Source organism: Talpa occidentalis, unplaced genomic scaffold (genome assembly GCF_014898055.3).
Source record: "Talpa occidentalis isolate TD23 unplaced genomic scaffold, MPIMG_talOcc4v2.1 talOcc4.12, whole genome shotgun sequence".
Taxonomy (NCBI): Eukaryota; Metazoa; Chordata; class Mammalia; order Eulipotyphla; family Talpidae; genus Talpa; species Talpa occidentalis.
Genome location: NW_023601212.1, coordinates 83,510,675 through 83,535,013, shown reverse-complemented (window position 1 = coordinate 83,535,013; position 24,339 = coordinate 83,510,675). Strand labels below are relative to the sequence as shown.

Below are 24,339 nucleotides of genomic sequence, written 5' to 3'. Positions count from 1 at the left end.
TGGTCCCCAATGTCTGGCTGGTGAAAATACTTTCTTTACCTAATCCTTTCATGTGCTCCAGAGGGCTGGGATGGACTGTTCCTGCCGTGGTGTGAAGCCTACCCCAGGAGAGCTACATTTAGTTCCCAAACAAAACCAAGTATCCTGCAACACAGAAAGAATGTTGTTGGGTTTTTTTTTTGTTTTTTTTTTTTTTATAGAGGCATGCTTTATTTGTTTGCTGGTTTGTTTGTTTGTTTTGTTTATACATGCACTGGGTACAGTCAGAAGCGCGGGAGGGTGAGAGAATTCACCAGAGCCAGAGCGGGGAGCAGAGCAGGCAGAAGGACCGAAGTACACTGCTGAGGGGAGCAGCGGGCGGCAGGAGAGGTCTGCACGCCATGTGGGACCCTCCTCTGGTGGCCGGGGAGCAGCCGGGGATCGAACCGGCGCCGCAGAGGCCGCGGGCAGCTTCGCAACCCAGCGCTCAACCGCTGCGCCACCGGGGAGGCCCTGTTGTTGGGTTTTGTTCTTTAGCACTTTCGGGTACTTTCCAGTGGTGGTGACGATGGTGGTGATGACGGTTGTTTGGTGACAACGGTGATGATGATGATGGCTTCTATCCCCATCATCTACAGCAATCAATCCAGTCTGAGATGACCAGGTTCCTGGCCTCTTCTGGGTGCAAACTTTGGGAAAATGTGGAGAGAGAAGTAATTTTCCTCTTTTGCCTCAGGAAACTGTCCACCTATAGCTTTGGGCTATCGTTCCCTCAGGTTTAAGTTTATCCCCATCTGTGACTTGGCCCAGAACTTTCAGACTCCCCCAGGATAACCCAACTGTGATTTCTCAAGTCATCCCCCATCATCTCTCCAACCCCCAGTCTTCTGAGAACATCCTGCTCCTTAGGCTCTGGGGGGAGGGAGAGAAGATCACTAATGAAGCCCTGGGGCTTTGCATCAAGCCAGACCCTTAAGTGGGTCCTGGGAAACCTATTAACTCATTGAGTTGCTGGGAACAGAAGTTGGAAGATCAGGGCGAAAAGGAAGAAAGAGATGGTAGAGCCCATCTGCTCTTCATTTTCTACAAGATCCTCCTGTGATCTGCTCCGATGTTTGGAACTGATGTATGACCTTGAAGAATGAGTGGATTTCCAGGTAAGGACAGCACATTCTGATGTGACCTGCATGTCTGAGGTCCAGGAGGAAGGAGTGAGCGCCATGTGCTGGTTGCTCTGTGGATTGTAAGGAAGGAGCCAGAAAGGAGCAGGGCAGGAGACCGTGGAGGGTGAGACCATGCTGTTGGGTACAGGTGGTGAAGGCTGGAACTTGGGCACGGTGGGGTCAGAATTGCTGGGTCTGGTCCCTGACCCCCAGCACAGAACTAGCGCCCTGATGGGGGGGCACTGCAGCTCAGAGCAGCCCCCAGGCTGCTTCCAGGGGCCATTTACATTCAACAAGGAGCTTTCAAACTTCCTCTGCTTTATTGGTGGTCCTGGCACCAGCTGCTCAGGCCTTTACAGAAGCCATTAGGGTGTGTACATTATGTGCCAGTGATGAACCTGAAAAGCCCATGAAGCATGGGGACATGGTGTGACAGCAGCAGGTTGTATAACAACAGAGGAACTGGGCCAGGGTGCCCTATCTTACTGTGAGGACTCAGGGTGCCAGGCCTGTGAGCACAGTGGTCAGGGAAGGGGTGCCTCCCTGTCTCCTAAAGGCACTGGGGCATCTTTATCAGGTAGCCTACACTCAGGTGGGGTGGCCACTCAGGTGTCCCTGCTATTAACTAATAACCAACAGGACCTTGTGAAAATATCACCCAATTCTCCTCCTCATGCTTTGAGTGAGGACACCCCTCCCCCAAAGCGTAACACCCACAGCAGAAGTCCACCCTCTGCATTAAGGCAGAAGACACATCACAGCACCCCAAACCAGTTCAGATGAACAAAGCTCAAGGTTCTGGAGGACTCTGTTCTTCTTTGGAGCTTGCACTTTGGGGTGGGAAATGCTGTATTCTAGATGCAAGGCAGTGGTGAGCCCCCAGATCAGAGCCCCCCACCTGGGGGAACTGTTAGCTGTTCACAGCTGAAAGTCATCCCCCTTGGCCAGATTGTGACACCAGCTGTTATGACTTTGTTACATTAACCCTTGCTTAGTGGGGCACAGGGAGCTGAATGGCAAGCTCCTTCCGCAACAGGCCACAGGTGAATTAAAATAGAGAAGTTATACAAAGGTCTTGAAGGAAGAACTTGAGAGGGGTCAAGGCAGCGTGCAGACACACCTGGCTCACATGCTTTTGTTGGGTTCCCTGGATGGAGTGCTTTGGGGATCCCAGGCTAAGGCTGGATTAGTCAATTCAAGCCACAGAGGGGGGTTGGGTGAGCTCCACAGGGGTCTTATCTAAAGGCACATCAGACATGCAAGTGCTGAGAGGCAGGGGGCATGGCTGATCACAAGGGCTGATGGGGCGTCATATCAGGAACTTTTATTTGCTGTGACCCTGCATCTGCTGTCTAGGACATACATTTGTGTGAGGAGCTGGTATCAGTTTAAGGTTGCCGCAGGCCGCTTGGCCAAACAAAATGGATGCAGAGGCAGCAATACCAATGAGTAGTTTAGCTCAAATAGGGGTTTCTGGTGTCTTCCTGCAAAAATATTTTGTATTTCCTTCTATAAGTTGTTTCAAAGACCAGGACAATTTTCTGTGCCAGTTGTTTGATTTTTTTGCTGGACAGGAATAAGGCAAATTCAAGTCCAAGGACAGACAAGCTTCGCATGCAAGTGAGCACTTTTCCCTAGTTTGTCCTTACCCTACAGGTAGATTTCTGAAATTTTTGAATTTATGAGTTATTTCAGTGCCAAATCTCCCATAGCCTTTAATATCCTGGGTAAACAAAATTAAATCCACAGGGCAGCTACAGCATCAACGAACAAACTTTAATTCTGGTTCTTAATTCCCTCTAGAAAGCTACACTTGCAAATCTCACTTACAAACTGAATCACACATTTAAAGGAATGTTCCTGTCACTGCCCATCCTTTCGAGTTATATGTAGTGCAACGGTTTTCATTTTAGATGGTCCACCACTGCCAGAAAGGGTCCAAACCTTACACTTTTAATCTAAGTATAACTTATAAAGTAGTTTATTGAGATATATCAGAAGATGTCATGAAATTATTGGTTTCTAGATCCAGGGGTTCTGTAATATTTGCCAGCAAGCAATAAAAGAGATCATATGCATTCTATATACAGACTTCTTATTTAATAATAAAGTCATATTGTTCCAGTATAATGTATATTATAAAGGCAAAAGGGTGGAATTTACTGTGGAAAGATTTGATAGATGTCATTCTATATGTGTACATGTCTACATAATTAAAAGCTTTTCTACATTGGTAATTGGTAATTACGTTCAATTACCAATGCAATTAAAAAATAAATACAATTTTTTTATGGAGCATACTCAGGAACAAAACCCCTATACATCTCTGGAATTTCTCTGATGCTTATTACATCTGTTGTCGTAATAATTTATTCACATACTTCAAAGCTTAATATCCACAGTTAATACATACAGATACACTTTATAACTAAGAACATCTTACAAAAATATATCACTCTAGAGCATCATCATCCTTCCATCAATAGTTTTAAGAGAACAAGCTATTCCTAATTCTTCAAATTTGTGGGAAATTTGAAGTATGAATCTCTGCTCATGTGGCTTAGACTTCTTACTGAATGTTTTTCACATCCAGATTACTCAGATTCCTGGATGTGTTGAGTCTTGTTGAATCAAACCTTGCCCTCTCTCCCTTTATCCATACAGTTTCTCCCTAGTGTGAATTCTGTGATGTCTAATGAGATTTGCCTTCTGGGAGAATGTTTTCCCACAGTCAGAACATTCGTAGGGTTTCTTACCCATGTGAGTTCTCTTGTGTATAATGAGGCATGAGTTCTGGGAGAAAGCTTTCCCACATTCACTGCACTCATAGGGCTTCTCTCCTGTGTGGGTCCTCTGATGTAGAATGAGGTGTGACTTCTGGAAAAAGGCTTTCCCACATTCATTGCAACCATAGGGCTTCTCTCCTGTGTGGATTCTGGAATGTATAATGAGGCAAGACTTCCGAGAGAAGGATTTCCCACATTCTCTGCAGCCATAGGGCTTCTCTCCTGTGTGGGATCTATGATGTTCGATGAGACGTGACTTGTGGGAGAAGGTTTTCTCACATTCTGAACACTTATAAGGCTTCTTCCCAGCAAGAACTATCTCTGGGACAGAGAGGCCTGTCTTTTGGGGAACCATTTCCCCACTGTTGCTGTCTCCAGTGGGTTTCTCTTTTGGGTGATTTCCCAGACATTCGTTGAGGCAAACCATCTTCCTGACACCATCCCCCTGTTGTTTGCATCCATAAGATTTCTCCCCTCTGTGGATTCCTTGATGTCTAATGAATTCTGATTTGTGGGAAGAGCCTTTCCCACACTTGGTACAGTTGTGGAGTTTCTCACAACTGTCAGTTCCCTGATCAGCATTAAGGGTTCGGTCATAATTAATAGCTTTTCTACATTGGTTATATTCATGTGGGTGTGTTCCAGAATGTGGAGGTTCAAGCTTAGAATAGAGAAATAAGTTCCCATGTCCATCACACTCAAATCTCCTTTTTGCAAGGTATGCATTAGGATGAAAGTCGACTTTGCATTGCAGACTTGTTCCACATGAGTCACATTTATGGACTGGTTTTCTTGAAGGAACGAGGTTTGTCTTCTTACAGGTTTGTTTTTCAATTGCATTATATCCATGGTGTCCTTTTTTGGTCAATTTTTTCTTGCTTAAGAATGCACCTTGCCTCAAAAGTTTGTATTGTTTTTCCTGCTGTCTATCTACTTGGGTATCAATTTGCAAAACTTCTAGGGAAAAAAATGACAAAAATGAGTTCATCTTTCCAGTATCATCTCATAGAACTAAACTGTTTCAGAAATGTTTGGAGGGAAGATTGAGTTTGTGGTTTCTATCTAACTGCCTAGGTAAAATCAGCAGCAGCAACAGCAGCAGCAGCCTAAACTACAAACACTTCCTAGTTGGAAGGATTGGCTTTTGAAAAAAAAGAAAATAGAAATAAGTAATTGATAATGGGTATAAGTAGTTTTGCTATTAATAAGTTTGACATAGTAGAATGGGAAGGAGGTGAAAACACACACAAGTGAAAATGAGTAAGAGGGAGAAGCTGGACTCAAAGCATTGATGTGCTGGCGAACCAGCCCTGATCTGTAGCACTTACCAATTTCTATGGTGAAAATATTTCCACCATGGCCAATGTCCAGCCATCAAGAGGAAATATCACTGAATATAGATGTGGAGAGATTCAAACACAACTGACTATCACAAGTCAATTGTAGCTCTAGCATCCCTAGATGAGGGCAAGTTATACTAAGGAGGTTTCATTAGGACATAAGGACATTTAAGAACTATGAGAGAAGGATAAGGCTAGACTAGGATTTCTGGAGGAATCAGGAGAGAAAGTTGTTTAGGAAATATGAACAAAGGACTCAGGTTGAAAGAAAGGAAACACGAGTATGAGTGTTTAGCTGATGATGTTAAAAAAAAAAAAAAGCCAATAATGGAAGGAGACTAGACGAATTCCTAAAAAGGAAAAAAAAATCAAAACAACAGAACATAGGGGCTCACAAAGAAGCTAGCAAAATAAGACTAAGAGACTCCATTGTGACCAAGCTGTAGAACTAGAATAATAGGAAAAAGCTCTCATTGCCACTTCCACCCCCCAAAGGATCATGTAACAATTAGTATTTAGTAGAAAAACTATGCCACTAAGAACCCAGACATTTCCTATGCAGACGATCAATGTAAGTGCAACACAAAGATGAACGTCAGGGAGATGACAGCGATCTAAAGTCACCATTTGTATAGAAGCACAGAAATGGTTTCCATCTGCTTAGATGTGTGCTAGGAGGATAACTGAAACACAGGTGTAGCAAATAAGTTTTTTTAAGATTTATTTATTTATGCATACAAGAATGGGGTACAGGCCAGAGGTGCAGGCGGTGAGAGGATTCACCAGAGACAGAGTGGGGAACAGAACAGGAAGACTGACTGAAATACACTGCCGAGCGGAGCAGCGGGCAAGTCAGGAGAGGTCTGCTGCGCCATGTGGGTTGCCCCCTGGCCGGGGATTGAACTCTTGCTGCAGTGACTGCTGTTAGTTTCATAGGTTGTGTCTTTTTTTTTTTTTTTTTTTTTTTTTTAGAGGCATGCTTTATTTATTTGTTTGCTGGTTTGTTTGTTTTTGTTTTGTTTATACATGCACTGGGTACAGTCAGAAGCGCGGGAGGGTGAGAGAATTCACCAGAGCCAGAGCGGGGAGCAGAGCAGGCAGAAGGACCAAAGTACACTGCTGAGGGGAGCAGCGGGCGGCAGGAGAGGTCTGCACGCCATGTGGGACCCTCCTCTGGTGGCCGGGGAGCAGCCGGGGATCGAACCGGCGCCACAGAGGCCGTGGGCAGCTTCTTAACCCAGCGCTCAACCGCTGCGCCACCGGGGAGGCCCACATAGGTTGTGTCTTAACCCCTTGCACCACCAGGGAGGCATCACAAATAAGGTTTTGAGGCATTTTTCAATGAAAGAAAAGACAACTAGAAAAATTAGTGGCACAAAAATCACAGTTATTTTAAAATAGAGAAAATCTTCAAATTCCTGAAAACATGAGAAAGCCTATAGCATAACCATGGGGGAAAGTGTAAGATCGAAGATTCTAGAAAGACTGGGCAAGCAAGGTTTGAGATGGGGACAGCACAGTGGAATAAAATGATAAATAAAAATAAAAAATAACTTTCTCTAAAATCTGTAGGCAGTGATATGTGATATGCATTGGGGCAGGAATCTTCAATCATTTGGACATCTCAAGGTTTTGGGCCAAATAGTCATGGCTGCTTACAAAGATTGGGGGCTTTTGGGCCTCCCTGGTGGCCTAGGGATTAAGTCTCAGCACTGTCACCTCTACAGCCTGAGTTCAATCCCTGGCCGGGGAGTTAACCCACTTATGGTGCAGCAGACCTCTCCTGTCTCCCCACAGCTCCCCTCAGCAGTGTATTTTAGTAAATCCACCTGTTCTACTCCCCACTCTGTCTCTGGTGAATCCTCTCACCCCCTACATCTCTGGCCTATACTCCAAGAGAAAAGAAAAGATTGGGGGCTTTTAAAAACGATTGCATGAAACAAAAAACATCCAAGATTTTGCTTTGTGACTCCTTAAAACCTATTTCCACGGAACCCCTACAGGCTGTTTGTCTCTCACCTGGAAAACTCCATGAGAATATTTCTTCCTCTTCCATCCATGGTTCTTGCCCCTGCTCCAACCTAGAGATCACAGCTGGTTTGGTGACTTGACACCCTGCTATGAGAAATAGTTACAGGACTGATGCTGTACCACCTGGGCCAACTAACAAAGCAGAAGGTTCAGACTGTACAATAAGAATTCACATTTTGGCCAAAGAATGGATGTTTCACTTGAGAGGTAAACTCACAAACAATTATTTCAGGTGAAGTGAGAGCAAGACTCATTAATAAATGAAACCCCAGGCCAAACGCTTTCAGTGCTTAAGAGGTTTTACATAACTCAGACAAGAAAGGAGCTCAGATAGAATGGAGAGACAGAGGGCGCTCGCCTCACCCACTGAGACCAGGTGGCTGTAGTTTTCCAGCATCACATCCCGATATAACATCCTCTGTGCAGGGTCCAGGTGCTGCCACTCCTTCCGGGTGAAGCCAACAACCACATCTTGGAATGACAATGACCCCTGGAACAGCACATTCCTCATTATTCTGGAGTAATTGGCACAGAGTGCTATGGCAAAGGTGTAAGGAGATGGATCCTACCTACTCAGAGGTGAGGTTTCCTCAGCTTAAGTGAATATAGGAAGTTTAGCATGCCCCTAACTTTGTATTACATTTTGTGGGAGAGAAAAAAAAAAGATCATTACAGAAGATCTCATTACTGTATCTCCTTTCATTCATTCATTCATCCATCCATCCAGTGAGCAAATGTCTTCTGAGGACCTAGTGTGCTACTGGCATTCTGCTTGGTGCTTGGAGTCAAAAGCTGAATGCAGCCTTGCTCCTTGTCTAAATGCATTTATGGTCTGGGGGAGTGAGATGAACATGAATGATTTCTGTGTAGTAAGATTACAGTGAGGGCTCTACTAGAGTGGACTCTATGGGGACAGCAGTGAAATTCAATGTGCTGATGTCAAGTCGAGCACTGCTGCAGGCTGAGCAGAGTCATGAAAGGTGACAGTGTGGTCCCACATCTAAATGTGTGACAGCACTGGACTGGACTGGACCCACCTGAATCTTTATCTACAATCTTTCAATCTAAAGAGTGTTCCTATCAAGAGACATGAGCACATGCAAGGATTCCAAAAAAATCTGCCAACAGCAGGGAATGAGGACAAGATCTCAAGCAACTTAAAATCTCTAGCCTCAGTTTGTACATCTCAAAAATGGAGTAGGGGCTAACAATATTGATCTCACAGATTTTTTTTTTAAAGATTCATTTATTTATTTATACAAGAACTGGAATGCAGGCCAGATGCATGGGAGGGTGAGAGGATTCACTAGAGACGGGGCGGGGAACAGAACAGGCAGGCTGACGAAATACACTGCTGAGGGGAGAGCAGTGGGCGCAACAGGAGAGGTCTGCTGTGCCATGTGGGACCCTCGCCGGCCAGCCGGGATTGAACCAGCGCTGCAGAGGCTGCAGACAGCTTCACAGCATGGCGCTTAACCGCCTGCGCCACAAGGAGAGGCCCTGATCTCACAGATTCATTCATGAAAGAATATGTGAAAAATACATAGACACAGTGCACCAGCTCTCAAAAGATGGAGTTTTATAACTTTCACAAATTGTTACTACCTTTATTGTCTCCCTAAGAGGGAGACATTCTCAGTGAGCCATGGTTTCTTACAAAACACAGTTTCCAAAAAAGATAGCAAATGAAATCTCCCGCTTCACCTCCGGCAGATCTGACAACCTCGAGTCTTGGTCAGCTCTCTGCTCTGAGAAGGCTGTGGAGTCAGCGCCTTGTTTCCAACCTCTCACACTGGCCCTGTCTGCAGATGCTCTGGTACCCCATCCCCCCATCCAGGGAGTCTTACTTCTACTAAGCACAGACAGGCCCCTCATTGGAAACCAAGAACCTGTGACACTTTGCTTCCAGGAGTGCACAGCTATGATGTTTGTCCACCTCTGGGGCTAACTCTCTCCCTCCTCCACCCTAAGGAAGAGGTGCTCCTGGGAGCACCCCTAGAAACTCAGCTCCTCAGCCCTAAGCTGAACTGAACTGGACCCACCTGAATCTTTATCTACAATCTTTCAAACTAGTTCTACAAATGGTGACTGGTCCCTTGGCAAAACTGGTAGGTGTGAGGTGTGGAAGCTGATGATCAACCTACTTCTGGTCATGTGGGTAAAGTCAGGATGAGAGCAGGAAGTCACAGAAACAGAGACCAGGGAACGAGACTTCTGGTGACACATCTGGGTCCCTGACATCAGACGGCACTCTCTTGGATTCCAAGCTGCACATCTGCCCTCCCCACAGTTTGGGATGCTGCCTGCCTAGATTTTGTTTTGATCCTAAGCCTCAAGCTGGGTTTCTGGCTCTTTTTCCCTTCAAGCATTCTGACAGTGCAATTCACGTTCCCGCATTTATCTCCAGGATAGAGAGAGGCCCTTTAGGAGTAGAGAAATTTGAGAATGCAGACAGGCTGATGGAAAACAATGAGGCCACTGGTGTCAAAAGACAGGATGAATGACTGAGAAAAGACTCAAAGGTGGTCAAGGGCAGATGGGTGACCTCTTAGTCTTGACGAGAGGAAGACCAGCTCCTCAGACTCAGGTGACAAGACCAGGAGAACACCCTGCCAAGACAGAAACTTTAAACTGTCTGCTCTCTAAGTCGGTCAAAAATTATTAGGCAGAATTATCTATCCTGTAGATTATACGGTGTTTTATCTAGGTCAGTATGAAACATTACAAGGCTATGCAGACCTGAGGATTTTCATTCTGTAAACAACTGTAATCTGGGTTGGCATAATATCTACTGTTTATGTGAAAATAAAAGTACAGAAGATTTGCTGTGGTTTTTATTTCAATGTGACATCACACATAGGTAAAGACCTGACACATAAATTTCTAAATAACCAGCTTTATTCCCCCTGAGAAAGTGATAAGCTTTTCCCAAACAGACATCACAAGTCATAGATTGGATGGAATCTGTCTTTTTAAAGTGCCAGAGATGACAGATATACATTTAAAGAGCAGCTCCTAATTCCAGCAGCCTCCGTGTACATCCACCTCGCCCTTCCCATGGCCTTGATGTCCCTTTCTCCTCCCTTCTTCACTGACCCCTATTTCTATTTGCATGTTGTGGTATCTTATGAGCACTGGAAAGTCCTTGGTAAAACAAAGCACAGTGTAACTCACCTGGTACATGGTCCTTCCCTGCTGGTCTGGGAAAAGCAGACACCTGTAGAGGCAGATGGGAGGGTAAAGGGAGGAGAGTTTGTGAGAGGCCACACTTCCTCCAGCCTCAGAAACAACTACTGCAATCCGCCAAGCACGGGTAGGGGTGAGGGACAGGCTCCTCGTGGGACCCTGTTATCAGGGCAAAGCCCTAACCTTGGAATGTGTCGGAGACCTAACTTTATGGAGCTTGGACCTAGTTATTTTTTATTTTAACTAATGAATATGCATCTCTGTGTATTAGTAATCAATGTGCAAGTTACCACCCTCCCCCACCATTATCCAGAAATTTAATCAATAGAAATTTTAAGCGAAGAAACAATCAATCATGAATTCAGGCAAAGATTTAGTGGCCATATTATTACAATTTGGTAAAGCTCTAAAAAAAAAAAAAGCAACAACAATGTCCAACTATAGAGAAGTAGATAAATAAATGTATTCCATCCAAAAGGAAATAAACATTATGTGGCTAATGAAAATAAAAGCATAGAACATTATTTACTGATAGCATATTGATAAAATGGTTGGAAATTATTTGTGCGTGCACACACAGTCATATAGAATAATCTCTGAAAGGCTGTAAGATAAAACCCCAGTAGGTAGTTAGCTTTGGGTAATTGGATAATGACCAACAAAATTTTTTTTCTCTGTACATAGATAAATTTTCTAAGTTTTTCTATGACAAGCATTTCATATATGATCACTTTGAAAAGATATTTTAAAAATATCTATGGCCTAACTAGTCTTCTAATCCAAAGCTTCTGCCATCCAGTCCTGCCCCTAGTGTTGAGGAAATTCACAGGAAAATATAAAAATGGTTTCTTGAAGGCAGAGTCCATTACCTAGAGTTTCACAAAGACAAGCTTTATTTATTTATTTATTTATTTATTTTAAGGATTTATTTTATTTCTACAAGAACAGGGGTACAGGCTAGATGTGCGGGAGGGTGAGAGAATTCACCAGAGACAGAGAGGGAAGAACAACAGGCAGATTGACTGAAATACACTGCTGAAGGGAGCAGCGGGTGAGACAGGAGAGGTCTGCCGCACCATGTGGGTTGCTCCGTGGCTGGCAGGGATGGAACCGGCACTGCAGAGGCTGCGGACAGCCTCACAGCACTGTGCTCAACCACCTATGCCACCAGGGAGGCCCACAGGCAAGGTTTATTAACCTGGAACACTGGTTTACATCCCTGGAGCTTGCTAAGTTTTCTGTTTCTCCTTCCTGATTGCAAATGGTTGACAATAACTATAAAGAACTTTCCTGGCTAAACTGCGCTAATTTCTGCCCAGGAAGTGGTCTTGGTCTGGCTCTGACATTACCAAAAGTGGGACAAGATTTGGTGACTTCTCCTGAGCCCTCCTCCTTTCCTCATCTACCCAGGGTACACAGGAGCACAAAGGTTCAAGAGCAAAAATGCCATGGCTGGAAACAACAACTTGGCCCCACACCTGTCTCTCCTGAATACTCAAGGCTGGTCTTAGGTTTGCTTCTACTCAGGATAGGGATGCTGCAGTTTGATCCAAGAAGTCTGCAGAGACACTAAAATTCTACAATTACAGAAACTGCATAAAGAATTTGGAGGGGGCCTCCCTGGTGGCCTAGGGGTTAAGTCTCAGCACTATCACTGCTAAGACTTGAGTTCAATCCCCTGCCAGGGAGCTATTCCACATATGGCACAGCAGACCTCTTCTGTCTGGCCTGCTGCTCCCTTTAGCAGTGTATTTCAGTAGATCTGCCTGTTATGCTCCTCACCTCTGTCTATGGTGAATCCTCTCACCCCCCGCAACTCTGGCCTACACCCAGGTTCTTCTATACAAAAGATAAAAAAAAAGAAGAAAGATATGTTAGATTCCTGGCCCCTACACTGCAGAATGTGGCCTTATTTACATGATCTAGTTCAAATAAGGTCTCTGGGACAGATCCCATATAACTGAAACCAATTTTTATATAAATGAGCCAAAAATGGCATCTGTACAGTGATCCCACAAAGCTAACTTCTTCACCCAGGCTGAGAACAGCTCAAAGACAAGCAGCACCAAACTCAAATGTTAATCAAGCACTCCTTTTCAAGATAGCCCCAATACAAACATCTGCACTTGTGAAACTGCACTCAACATCTGGAGGCCATAGATAAAATAAACCAGGTGGTTATGAAGATCCCAAGCACCTCTGACCCAGAGATGCCCCAGGTACTCTCATCCTCTTCCCTTCTGGGAAGTGGCCCCAGGAACCCAGCTTCTGGAATGTGTCCTGCTGGGAGAGACAACCGCCCCACCCATGTGCATACATAGTTTGCATATGCTCCTTACACTTGTGGTTGTATCTTTTCCTTAATGGATCCTGAAATCCTTCGAACCCCCCATGTAAATGTATAAAATGTCAACATTTAGGAAATTTAGAAAAAGGTATTCAGATATTCTTGTACTGTCCCACTACTGGGATTTTTCTGTAAGTCTAACGCTGTGTACAAATTAAAAAGAAAAAAAACTAAAATCAATTATTGTAAAGGATTTATTAAAACTAATAGACATGGCTTATATTTAAAATTAATACAATTGATAAACTTCAGGCACCACTACAAAGAAAACAAGGGAAAGCAGAGGTAAAACTTTTAGACATGAAAAGGACAGAATTTTAAATATAGTAAAGATGTTTTAAAATTATGACACTACTATAATTTAATGTCATAAGTTTGAAATTAAAATGGACAATTGTCTAGAAAAATACAAATTACTAAAATCATCAAAGCAAAGGAGAGCTGAATAAACTACTAAATACTAAATGAAATGGATCCACACTCAAAAATATACCCATGGAAGAAACACCAGGCCAAATCATACTCTATTCGAGGTTTTTGCAGGAAGTATAAATCCTAATGGACTTGTATCTAGAATAATTTTTGAAATATTGAAAATAAGAGAAAGACAAACCAAAAGAAAGAAGGCAAATGTAGTGAACACACAAGACGATCATATGATTATGACTACACTCATATTTGTAAATAAAAACAAGGGAGGACAGGAGCGATTTCAGGACTTGCTACTTCTGACTGAGAAGGAAAATGGAATAGTGGCTATAAAGGGCTCTAATGGTATTTATAAGATTTTAGCTCTTTAGAAAATCTGAAGCAAATAAACTTCCAACATTTGCTCAATCTGGATGATGAGTACAAGTTTCTTTTTCTACTTTGCTATACATTTGAGAAATTTTCTAATATTATTAATTGAATATGAAATATTTTCATAGCAGAGGAAATCTCCTTCACGAAGATCCAAGGTTATCTCATAATCGAAAAAACTGATCGATTTGGACACTGGAGTATTTGTTTCATTTTTTTCTCCCAGTTCAAGTCTGTTCTATCTTGAACAAAAAAACTTCAAAGACAAATCCTGCCCTATTTCTATGTCACTTCCTAGTCTCATTCTTCTCTCTTCACCGAGATCTTAAGAGAATTGTTCTACATTAAACTGTATGAGATGCCTTTCTCCTTCATAAGTTTGCAAACAGATGCATGCACACTGCTCCAACTCACTCAACCCAGGTCTGTGCAGTCACCTCCTCAGAAATCTGTTCTACATCTCCCTACTGACTTTTTTCGCCTCCTTAGCTTAGCCACCACCAACTCTATTCATTGCTGGTATAGGCCAGATATAATGGTGCATACTGCCTTTCTTAAACATTTCAGTACCAACAGGATCCCACCCACACCCCTTAATCTTGCTGCACCTGCTCCTGAACCACCTGCAGCCTCACCCCCTCCAGACTGCAACAGGGCATAAAGTCCAGCAGGAGTCACTCCTTTCATGCCTCTTGCCTTTACATATGTTGTTCCCTAATCTGTGAACACCTCCTTTACCCCTTTTCTCCTCTGAACTGTTTTTTTCCCCCCAAGTCTGAACTTCAGGCATTCCTTTCCCAGTAGGAGTTGACCGCTCCCTACGGGTCCATTCATCCATCTGGGATAACTGTTAATTTCTCCATAAGGCTCCAGCAGGTATGGGACCCGGTACAAACAAACGTTTGCTGACGACAGATACTGAAAATTCCTGAAATAAGAATCATTTCACATCCTTTCTTCATGTCCCTCAAAGCTACCTACTGTTGGCTGCATCATGGGGTCCGCAGGAGTGAGGGAGGGTCCGAGAGAAAGGGGGTTTCTACTGGGGAGAGAGGCTCTCTCATTAGTCCCTCCACCACGGGAGACCCATCTCCTAGCCTGAGCAGAGTTCAGGGACCTAAATGGGCAAAGAAGCTCTGGGTCAAGGGACAGAAACAAGTCCGCCATCAGAGAAAAAGGCTGACCATTGGGGCAGAGCTGGCTCCCAGCTCACCTGGGCAAGGCTGTCACTGGGTCCCCTGCGCTAGCCTCTGTGGATGGTGGTCTCTGAAGAGGCCGAGCTGCGGGAGAACAGAGAAGCAGTGAGGTCTGGCCTACCGGTGGCCCCCGCCCCACACCAGACAGGAACCCCACAATCCGCAGACGTCAGACAGAGCCGCCCACTGGACCCCCACGCCAAGCACCCTCCCTGCGACCGTGGGCTGCTGCTGTGGATTCCATCACACACTCCCTCCCTGCAGCGGGGAGCGGCGGCAAGCACTTCTCCAAGCATGGCAGAAGGGCCACGGAACCGACCACGTCCCAGGTGTGGGCACCACAGACCCTTCCGGCGTCTGGAATTGCACAGATTTGTCCAAACACAGACCACCACACAACACCGAGTAGGCACCCCCCCCGCCCCAGCCCTGGCGGAACTACGACTCCCGACAGCCTCCTCGGCAAGGCACTTCCGGTTAGTGGCCACGCATTTCCGGCCACTGGGACGTCTGGCGTGGCGGGCGGAGGAGGGAGGGTGACGCCTAAACTGGCTGAGACGCGACATACGTGGCAACCCTGGTCCACCCGCGGGCCGTCGGCAGCCAGGTTGGAAAAAAAGTATTATTTTTCGCAGACGAAATGGTTCTTTCTTTCTATCGATCGATTGATCGATCTCGTTAAAGGCTCCACCAAGAAGCTTTTAGAAACAATAAATGAATATAGCAGAGTGGCAGGTTACAAAATCAACTTGCAAAAAAAAAAAGAAAAATAAGATTTTGCAGATACGTTCTGTGATGTTCACACAACATTGATATCTAACTGCCTTTCTCAGAACACATCCCCCTCCATAAGTGATGACAATATATCATATTCTGTAAAAAGCAAAAACTATGGATTCATTAAATTATCAGCAGTTGCCACGAAGTAAGAAGAAAGGAGGAGTTAAAATTAGACTGAGAACAGGGGATGGTTAGGGCAGTGAACCTATTCTGACAACACTGCTCTGGCAGGTACGATGCTACACTAGCAGATAGGTGTCATTTTCCTCATGTCCAAATCCATAGAGTTTGCACTATGAGCGATCTAATATGAAACTACAGACTTTGGGTGAATACAGTGTGTCCATGTGGGTTCATGATCATGACAAATGTGCACTCTGGTGCAGGATGGCACAGTGGGGGAGAGTGTGCATGTGTGGGGACAGTGGGTATATGAGAATTCTCTGTACTTTCTGCTTAATATGCTATGAATCTTAAACGCTTAATAACAGTTTGATTAAAAAAAAAAAAAAGGTTGCATGAAGCCAAGACCCTTGCCTTCACAGAGCTTGAAATTTAGTAAGGTGATAATTTAAAAAAATGTAAAAATCACATACCAATATCCCTATAAATGATGTCAGTAAGCTAAATGTACTGGTGGCTCCTGGCAAGCCATCTAGCCATCACACCACCGGGCCCCTAAAAATGGAAGACTGTGATGCCTACTCTGGAACTGTGTTCTGAGGGTGCCAGTAACTCTGCCATCCCTAGTATTGGCTGTCACCATGAGGCCACCCTGATCAATCAACAATTGGAATTTTTCCCTTCCTCTAAAACCTTTCACAGGGTTGCTCTGTTCTTCTCTTTCTTTTCTCCAAGGCCCACGCGCTTTTAATTCCCTGGCTAATATCAGACAAAGTAGGCACTGATAGTGAGGGTGAAGATGCCGGTAATTACCTTAGCAACGGAACATGCTGTGTATTTGAGTGGGATAAGCCTATCCCCATAGCAACACAGAATCACAGATTCATGATCCTTTAGAGCCTGGTGGCACTAGAACTCAGCCAAGCCCTTAAATTAAAATGGAAACAAAAATAAAAACAAACTAATAAAGCCATTTACTTCTCAGATAGCCTTCATATCCTTATACATATTTACTTGGGTTGCTTATAGTGGAGTGCTGACTCCAATAAATATAAACCTGTGAGTGTCCATTTTGATGGCTGTTTCTTAGGCTGATTTCAAATCTGAAGCTTTGTGCTATGCTATTAGGAACAAAAGAGGATTACGTGATTGATCAGGACGAACAAGTCTGCCAGAGAAAATAGAGATACGTTGATATTGGAGACCACAGAGCTGTGGCAAGAATTCCTCACCCATTTATGTCAATGTTTTAGTAAGTAAGATTGCATCATCCTTATGTCTCTGCGGTTTGCATGCAACAAATAACCTTTACTATTATCGGCTGGATTTTAGGATTGTGATGAGGAAATATTTCCTCTACAGTTAAAATACTTTCAACTCCTGGGCGGTTCTAAAGTTCAGAGGATAATTTAAAATGAAATGTAATCATGGAAACTGTGACATCTTTTCTTAATACCTGCACTACCTATTGGATGTACTTTGTTCTAATTCAGAACCACGATGTCTAGGAGCAAGGTCATCTCTCATATCCTCCATAGGAACAGGTTGAGCTTTACCAAGAAGGGAACATTTGAAATTGGCACTTGAAGGATGAGTGGATTTTCTCCTGGCAGGCAGGCAAGTGCTCTGAAGGAGAGGTACGGTCTGCAACCCATGTCTAGTCCAATTTCTACCATGTCTTAGGCACTTGTGACACTGTGATTTATAGGAAATACATATATATGTATGTATGTATTTATACAATCATTAAAAAGCCCAAAATTTTTCTCATTCATGTTAGATTTCACCTAAATGCTTTAGAAATCCCTAAGGATTGAGGGTATTAAAGGGGTCTTTGAGGTATTGATAAAGATAATATTTGGAAATCACCTGAGGAAGGGAACTTTCAGTCCCACCCACCTGGCATCTAGAAAGGGGAGAGGGGTGAGAGGTTGAGTTCAGTTTCCATGGCCGATGAGTTAATCAGTTGTGCCTGTGTAATGAAACCTCGTAACAGCCCAAAAGGAGGGGTTTCAGAGGGGCTCGAGGTTGGTGAACATGTGAAGATTTGGGAGAAGTGGCACTTGTGGAGAGGGCTTGGGAGCCCCACACCTTGCCCCCATAACTTGCTCTGTGCTCCTCTTCCTTCTGGCTGCTGTTGATTTGTGTCTTTTTGTATCCTGTGTAAATAAATCTGTGATCTAGTGAGTAAATGGGTTTCCTGAGTACAGTGTGATGTTTTATCGAATAAATCAAATCTGAGGAAGGAGTCCTGGGAACCTCTGATTGATAGCCAGCCGTTCAGAAGCGTGTATAATAATAACCAGGGCTTGTCACAGGCGCCCTGAAGTCTGAGAAAAGGGTCATAGGAAACTGCGTTGTAACTGGTTGGTCAGAAGCCCAGGTGGCAGTCCTATACTCTGAGGTATAGGACAGTCCTGGAAGAAAGCCCTTAACCTATGGGACCTCACTCAGCATCTAGGTAGATATATCAGAACTGATTTCTCTGATACCCTGCTGGTTGGTGTCCAAAAACTGCTTCTTGATTCTTGCTTTCCACAGTTCTGTTGGTCTAGGGACACCCAACTCTATAGCACTGGAAGAGTATGTTTTAGTCTGGTGGGAGCATGGTAACAGGCTGGTTTGCATCTTCCCACTTCTAATGAACTAAACAGAGTCAACATGGATAATGGGGGTGGGTGAGAATCCACCAACTATATCTCATCCAATACCTACAAACCTCTAAGCTCACATACAGATTGACAAACTGCTTTAAAACAGATGGACAAGACTTCCGGTTTCCAGTCCCACAGGTAAGGAGCTTGGGAGTTGCCACTCCATTCTAACAAGTAAAAAGCTGAACAGACAGGAAAACCAACACCACTTTTCAGATCCAACAGAGAAGTTACATACCTGGACAAGCCACAGTCCTTTCCTTCTCTCCCACCCCACCCCCAAGCTCTTTCCTGCCCAAACGGGAAAGCTAGATTAATACAGAGCATCACAACTTACCAGCAGAAAATCATAAGTAGAGACTTTTAGGGCAACAGGCTGGGGTCAGAAAAGCCGAATATAATTGCGGAGGCTTAGTGTAGACAAGTCTGAGAGTCAAAGGTTCCAGAGGGCCCAGTCATAGGAGTCTTTACACTTTTATGGGTTTTACCTCAAGGACTCAACCAACTGTTCTCAGAGTGAGAACTTCCATTCTCCTGAAGGAGGGAGGGGGAAAGAAACCATTTTGAAATATACCAGAGTATTCTGTTTTTAACAAAGTCTGCCCTCAGAAGAAATTAGTTAACCTGAGTCTAACCTGTTGGCGTTTTATCAGAGTCTAATTGAGTTGGGAAAGGGAAATACCCAACTTCAGCTGGCTCCAGCCTTCTGTATGGGGGAAGGGAAATACCCAGCTTCAGCCCCCTCTAATTATACTTTCCATGGGTTGTAGTGGGAGGTACCAGGCCCTTCTCAGGGCTAAATGTGTTCTTTTAGCAGATAAGCAGTCAGGCAGTTGCAGCTTGACAAATGCAGAAGTCTCTGAAGTGCTGAGTGTCATAAAGACCATTCTAGAATTGAGAAATAACTATGGATTGAAGAAAGGAATTTCACAGGGGTAACTAGGGCTCGTCCCAACAAATCAGAAACAAGGCCTGGAACAGCAGGAATCATTTAAGATTTCAATAGAATAGGACATTTCCAAACACCTCCTGTTTTGACAATGGAGTGTTAGACTAGCTCATATCAGCCTGCAAGAGATTTTTACATTTATAAGAATTTTGCAAGCCATTTTTATCCAGTTGGTCTTTGAAATTGGCCATCATGGGAGAATTTACCCATGGAAATCATCAAAGAGTGCACATCATGGCTTCCCCTCTCCACTTCCAAGGGGTTGTGAAACATTTCCCAGAAATCCACTGTGCTTTCCCGAAAGTTAGCCCAAAAAAAGAATAAGTGGGGATGGTGGATCAACTGCTAGGGAGCACAGGGAATATTTTGGGGTTATGGATATAATCTATATCTTGATTGTGAGGGTGGTAACATGAGCATATTAATCTGTCAAAACTCAGAAATGTGCACTTAAGCAGGGTGCATTGTATTGCAAATATGTATTTTTTTTTTTAAAGCAACAGGCAGAATGGTAGGAAATTACTACTTCTGAATGCAAACAGAGTTCAGAAATAATTTCCTCCATGAATAGACTAGCACAGCTTCATCTAGATAAAGTTAATGACAATTCTTACTGCTCGTAGGACTAAAACTATGATGCACAAATTGTGAATAACAGCAGTCTCCTGCCAATGCAAATGAGTTTACAGTTTGAAGGTATATTAAATGTAACCAGAAAATTAAATAAAGGAAGCAGTGCCGTGAAGACTGAGGGACATACAGGAATTGAACTACAACTCTCTGGAAGGCTCTTATGTTTCATGACTTCGCCCATAACTGCATGGAAATGCAGTACAGACGATGTGGGTTCCATAGATGGAATTCCATGCTTCTTTCCAGGAAAGTAGCAAAACATCACTTGTTGACTATAAGGTCAACTGTGGGCAAACATCTTTTGCCCTTTCTTTTCTTTCTTTCTTTTTTTTAAAGATCTATCTATTGATGTATATAAGAGCTGGGGTACAGGCCAGAGGTGTGGGGGGCTGGTGAGAGGATTCACCAGAGATAGAGTGGGGAACAGAACAGGCAGATTGACCAAAGCATACTGCTGAGAGGGGCAGCGGGGCAAGTCAGGAGAGGTCTGCTGCGCCATGTGGGTTGCTCCCTGGCTGGCCAGGAATCCAACTCGTGCTGCAGTGGCTGTGGACAGCCTCATAGGTTGCATCTTAACCCTTGCACCATCAGGGACGCCCTCTTTTGCCCTTTCTGATTTGTGGTGCTGGTTAACATTAAAGCAGAAAAAGTGACTCTTCTTACTGACATAGAAACTCATTTTTCCTTAAACCAAGACCAGGGTGACTATCCTTTTACTTTGGACCAATCAATACCTATTCCATTCTCTTAATGAAGCTTAATTTCATTTATACGCCTCACATCTTCCTTAGATTTACTTTTTACTTATAGTTCATTGGTTTGTTTACTCAACTATAAGTTTAAAACATTCAATAACATTGTTTTATTTAATTGAATCTGCTTTTATGGTTACTTTCTGCTTATGGAAAATGAGATCTGTTTTCTATTTACAGGAGCAAAATTACCTTCCTTTTAAAATTAACAGTTTAATGAAAATGGAGTCAGTTTAAAGAAAAATAATACCAATGGGAAATAAATGGATTGAGCGAAAATTGTGGAGGTCCTGCATAAGTGTCTGAGGCTTGGGAGAGCAATCCCTTTACAGCTCTGCTGCTCTGCGGTTCCAGGAGAGGGCCTGCATGGGCTCATCTGTAGCATCTTGATAAGATGAAGCAGGGTCAGTCTGACTTGCTGTTACACTTGAACTTGGCACTCATCAACTCCAGACACCACCTACTCCCTACCAGTCTTTCTGGCTCTCCCATCTGTCCCTTCCTATTGGCCCCAACTTGCCACCTTCACCTGGTTTGTGTGAATCTCAGGCCACAAACTCCCTTGTGAAGAACATGCAACTTCTAATTCCACAAAACCTCAAGACCCTCTCCCCAATCTCATGCTCAAGAGTGTTCCATCTGCTCAGTCTCTGAGCAGCATGAATACCACAGATAACTCCTTTCTTCTCAGAACACTTTCTTTCCTGGGTCTCTGAGATACCACACCACACTCTTCTCATTTTCCTCTTCTTTCACTGTACTTTCCTTCTCTGCATCGTCCTCTAGACTCTAAATGTTGAAGTAACTCCCATGTTTAGCTGTCCTAGCGCCTCTGTCTACATTCATTTGCTATGCACAATTATAGCCAGTTCCATGGCTTTATATGTTATCTCTATATTAGCGATAGTCTCTGTAAATCCAAAGCCTCTCAGACCTCCTGTCTTTCTGAAGCTACTGACTCATAGCTAAGCGCCCAGTGACATCTCTACTTGAAGGTCCAGTTAGCAACTTAACATACAAAACATGTTTACTTCTCCCTAGTCTGACCTAAATCCACTCCTCCTGATTTCCCCATTTACGAATGGAACCACTATTTACCCAGCTGCACAACCAAAACTCTTATAGTTGTTCTTGACTCCATTTTTCTCTCTTATCCTCATCCAATCCACCTGTTAGACCTTTAAAAAAAAAAAAAAAGCTATTCCTCATCTAGCCATTTCTCACTACCTCTTCTCTTACCCTTCGGATACAACTCACTTATCCTTCAGACTTCTGCAATAGCTTCTAACTGGCTTTCCTGCTTCTGCCCTTACCTCTCTATAGTTTATTCTTCAAACAAAGTGATCTTTGGAAAATATAAGCAGGTAAACTCACAACCCTGTTCTCTCCCTGCCACTTCGGGGATAGACAACTCTCCAATAACTTTCTATCACACTTATTTAAAATATCCCCAAATTCTTTATTAAAGTCTTTGATGATTTGGCTCCCGTCCACCTCACCAGCACCATTCTCTACCAATCTCCATCTCACTCAGTGCAATGAAGTCACACTAGCATCCTTTATATCTTTCTCACACGTGAGGCAAATTCACATCTCAGGGCCTTTCTCTTTTTATTCCCTCTACTTGAAGGGCTCTTCCTCCAGGATCACAAAACTCACTCTTTCACTTCAATTTTCTGCTCAAATGTCCCTTCCTCAAAAGACGCATTCCCTTACCACATTATTATCCCCATCACTTTCTTTGTCTTCTTTCTTTTTATGGCGGGGAGGATACAAAGGAGGGGGCTTTCCTAAGCCAATGTTTTAATTAGTTTACTAGTTAGTTCTCCTAGTTAGTTATAAACTTGTCCATTAAAGTTTAAGCTTCAGAAAATAGGGAACTTCTCTTACCCGTGTACCACCAATTCCTAGAACTGGCACACAAGAAGTCCTCAGAAAAATGCGTGAAATTACAGAATGACTGACTGCAACTCAGTCAAGTGGGTAGCCATGCAGTAGATTTCCAGGGCCACCAGCCCCCCCCCCCCCACTCCCTTTCCAACACTCACTCGGGGATAATGACCCTTCAGGGGTTGGGGGATCTCAATTCCTATCGTCCTCCTTCCTAGTGGGGGAGTCAAGACTCGGTGGGCTGTGCCCGGGGATGGACAGGCATTCCTCTCTATGGTCTTACTCCCCAGGTGCCTCCTCCCTAGCACCCGGCGTGCCTCTATGGTTCTTCCTGTCATTAGACGGGAGGGGGCGCTGTGCGCAGGCGCGAGGTGACGCCGCCACAGGGCCGGAAGGAGCGCAGCGGCGGCCTGGGCAGCGGCGGCGGAGCTGTCGATGGCCGCTTGTGGTGACTAAAAGCCGCGGCGACAGAGTCCGCCGAGCCCGTCTCGCGAGCCGGCGAGTTGAGTGGCGAGTAAGTGTCTGCCGCGGGGCGCGTCCAGTTTTCCTCGGCAGGCTCCGTGACGCGAGCGGTGTCTCCGCCGGCGCCTCCATTAAGCCCCGGGGTGGGGGTGGGGGTTGGGGTGGGGGCCGCGGCCGTGGCCGTGGGGGGCGGCGAGCCGGGGGAGGCGGGCCGGGCCCGGCGGGGACCCGATGCGAGCGGCCCCGGGCCACGCTTGGCGCTGCCGAGAACCGGGCTGTCCGAGCGGAGGGTCCGGTGGCGAAGCGGGAGCGACAAAGGCACCGGCGGCCAGCGAACCCTCCCCGCCGCTCGCGCCACTTCGGGAAGTTTCGCTAGCCGGTCCCTCAGCCCGCGGCGCGAGGGCGAACGCGCCGGCACACGGAGTTTCCTCGGCACCTCACAGGAGGCGGGCCTGTGGAGCCGAGCGCGACCTGGAGCGCGCGTGGGGGCGACGCACTGTAACTTTGAACTTCGGCGCCCTCCGCCCAGAGCTAACGGGCCGTCATCCCGAACCCTCCCGAACCGGTTCTGAAGGGGTGTTTTCCCCCCCGAAAGACGGCGACGCCCTCACAGACCTCGAGTGGACCCTCCAAGTGTGTCAGATCCCACTGCAGCGCGAGATCGTGAACCCGACATATGTGCCCGCGCGCGGGGCAGAGAACTAGACCGATGTTCCGGCGTGGGATGTGGCCGGAATACGTGTGAAACGATTGGTTAAAACTTCGAACTCCTTCGAACTCCTTGTGACAGACCTCACTGAGTACTTTCCGGGTCCGGGTTTCGGTTCTAGGGCCAGGATTCGGATCTGAAACAAACGAGCCACGGGCCCTGTCAGTAACTCCAGCCCTGTGTGACAAGTGCCTTGGTAGCGCTTTGACCAAGCGCTGGTGTAAAGAGAAGATGACTCACCCGGCTGGGAGACAGGGGGAGAGGCCTGGGGCGATTAGGATTGACCACTTTATTCAGTAAGCTTCCCTGAAGGAAGATCGCTAAGAAATGGCCTGGCTTTGTTTTGTTTATTGCTTAAGTAATTTATTGTGACAGGGGTTAACGAATGGTGAATTTAAGGAAATAGCTGGAGAGCCAGGAGAAGCCTTGTAGCCCCTGTGCAGAAATCTGGTAAAGGAAGTTGAGATGAGTCAGAGACAGAAAATTTATGAAATAGGATAGACGAGAAGTGAGTGTTTGCTATATTCTAGGCTGAATTAATGTCTTTGCAGACATCAT

The 24,339-nt window shown here is 44.9% G+C and overlaps 2 protein-coding genes across 6 annotated transcripts in view; one reads left to right on the top strand and one right to left on the bottom strand.

Moving 5' to 3' along the window:
- Positions 1-118: 118 nt before the first annotated feature.
- On the bottom strand, positions 119-23,789 carry LOC119242340 (zinc finger protein 90 homolog). Its single transcript, XM_037508063.1, has 7 exons — positions 23,688-23,789; positions 14,847-14,913; positions 10,474-10,516; positions 7,663-7,789; positions 7,288-7,386; positions 492-668; positions 119-144 (listed from the first exon to the last, which is right to left on the bottom strand). The coding sequence occupies exons 1-7, from the start codon at positions 23,746-23,748 to the stop codon at positions 119-121; spliced, it is 600 nt and encodes a 199-aa protein (XP_037363960.1). The 5' UTR covers positions 23,749-23,789.
- RNF216 (ring finger protein 216) overlaps positions 23,008-24,339 on the top strand; it is a 141,810-nt gene continuing 140,478 nt past the window's right edge. For all 5 annotated transcript variants that reach the window (XR_008551230.1, XM_037507088.2, XM_037507087.2 and 2 more), the window contains exon 1: positions 23,008-23,124. The gene's annotated coding sequence lies outside the window, so the exon portion shown is untranslated. The remainder of the gene's footprint in view (positions 23,125-24,339) is intronic.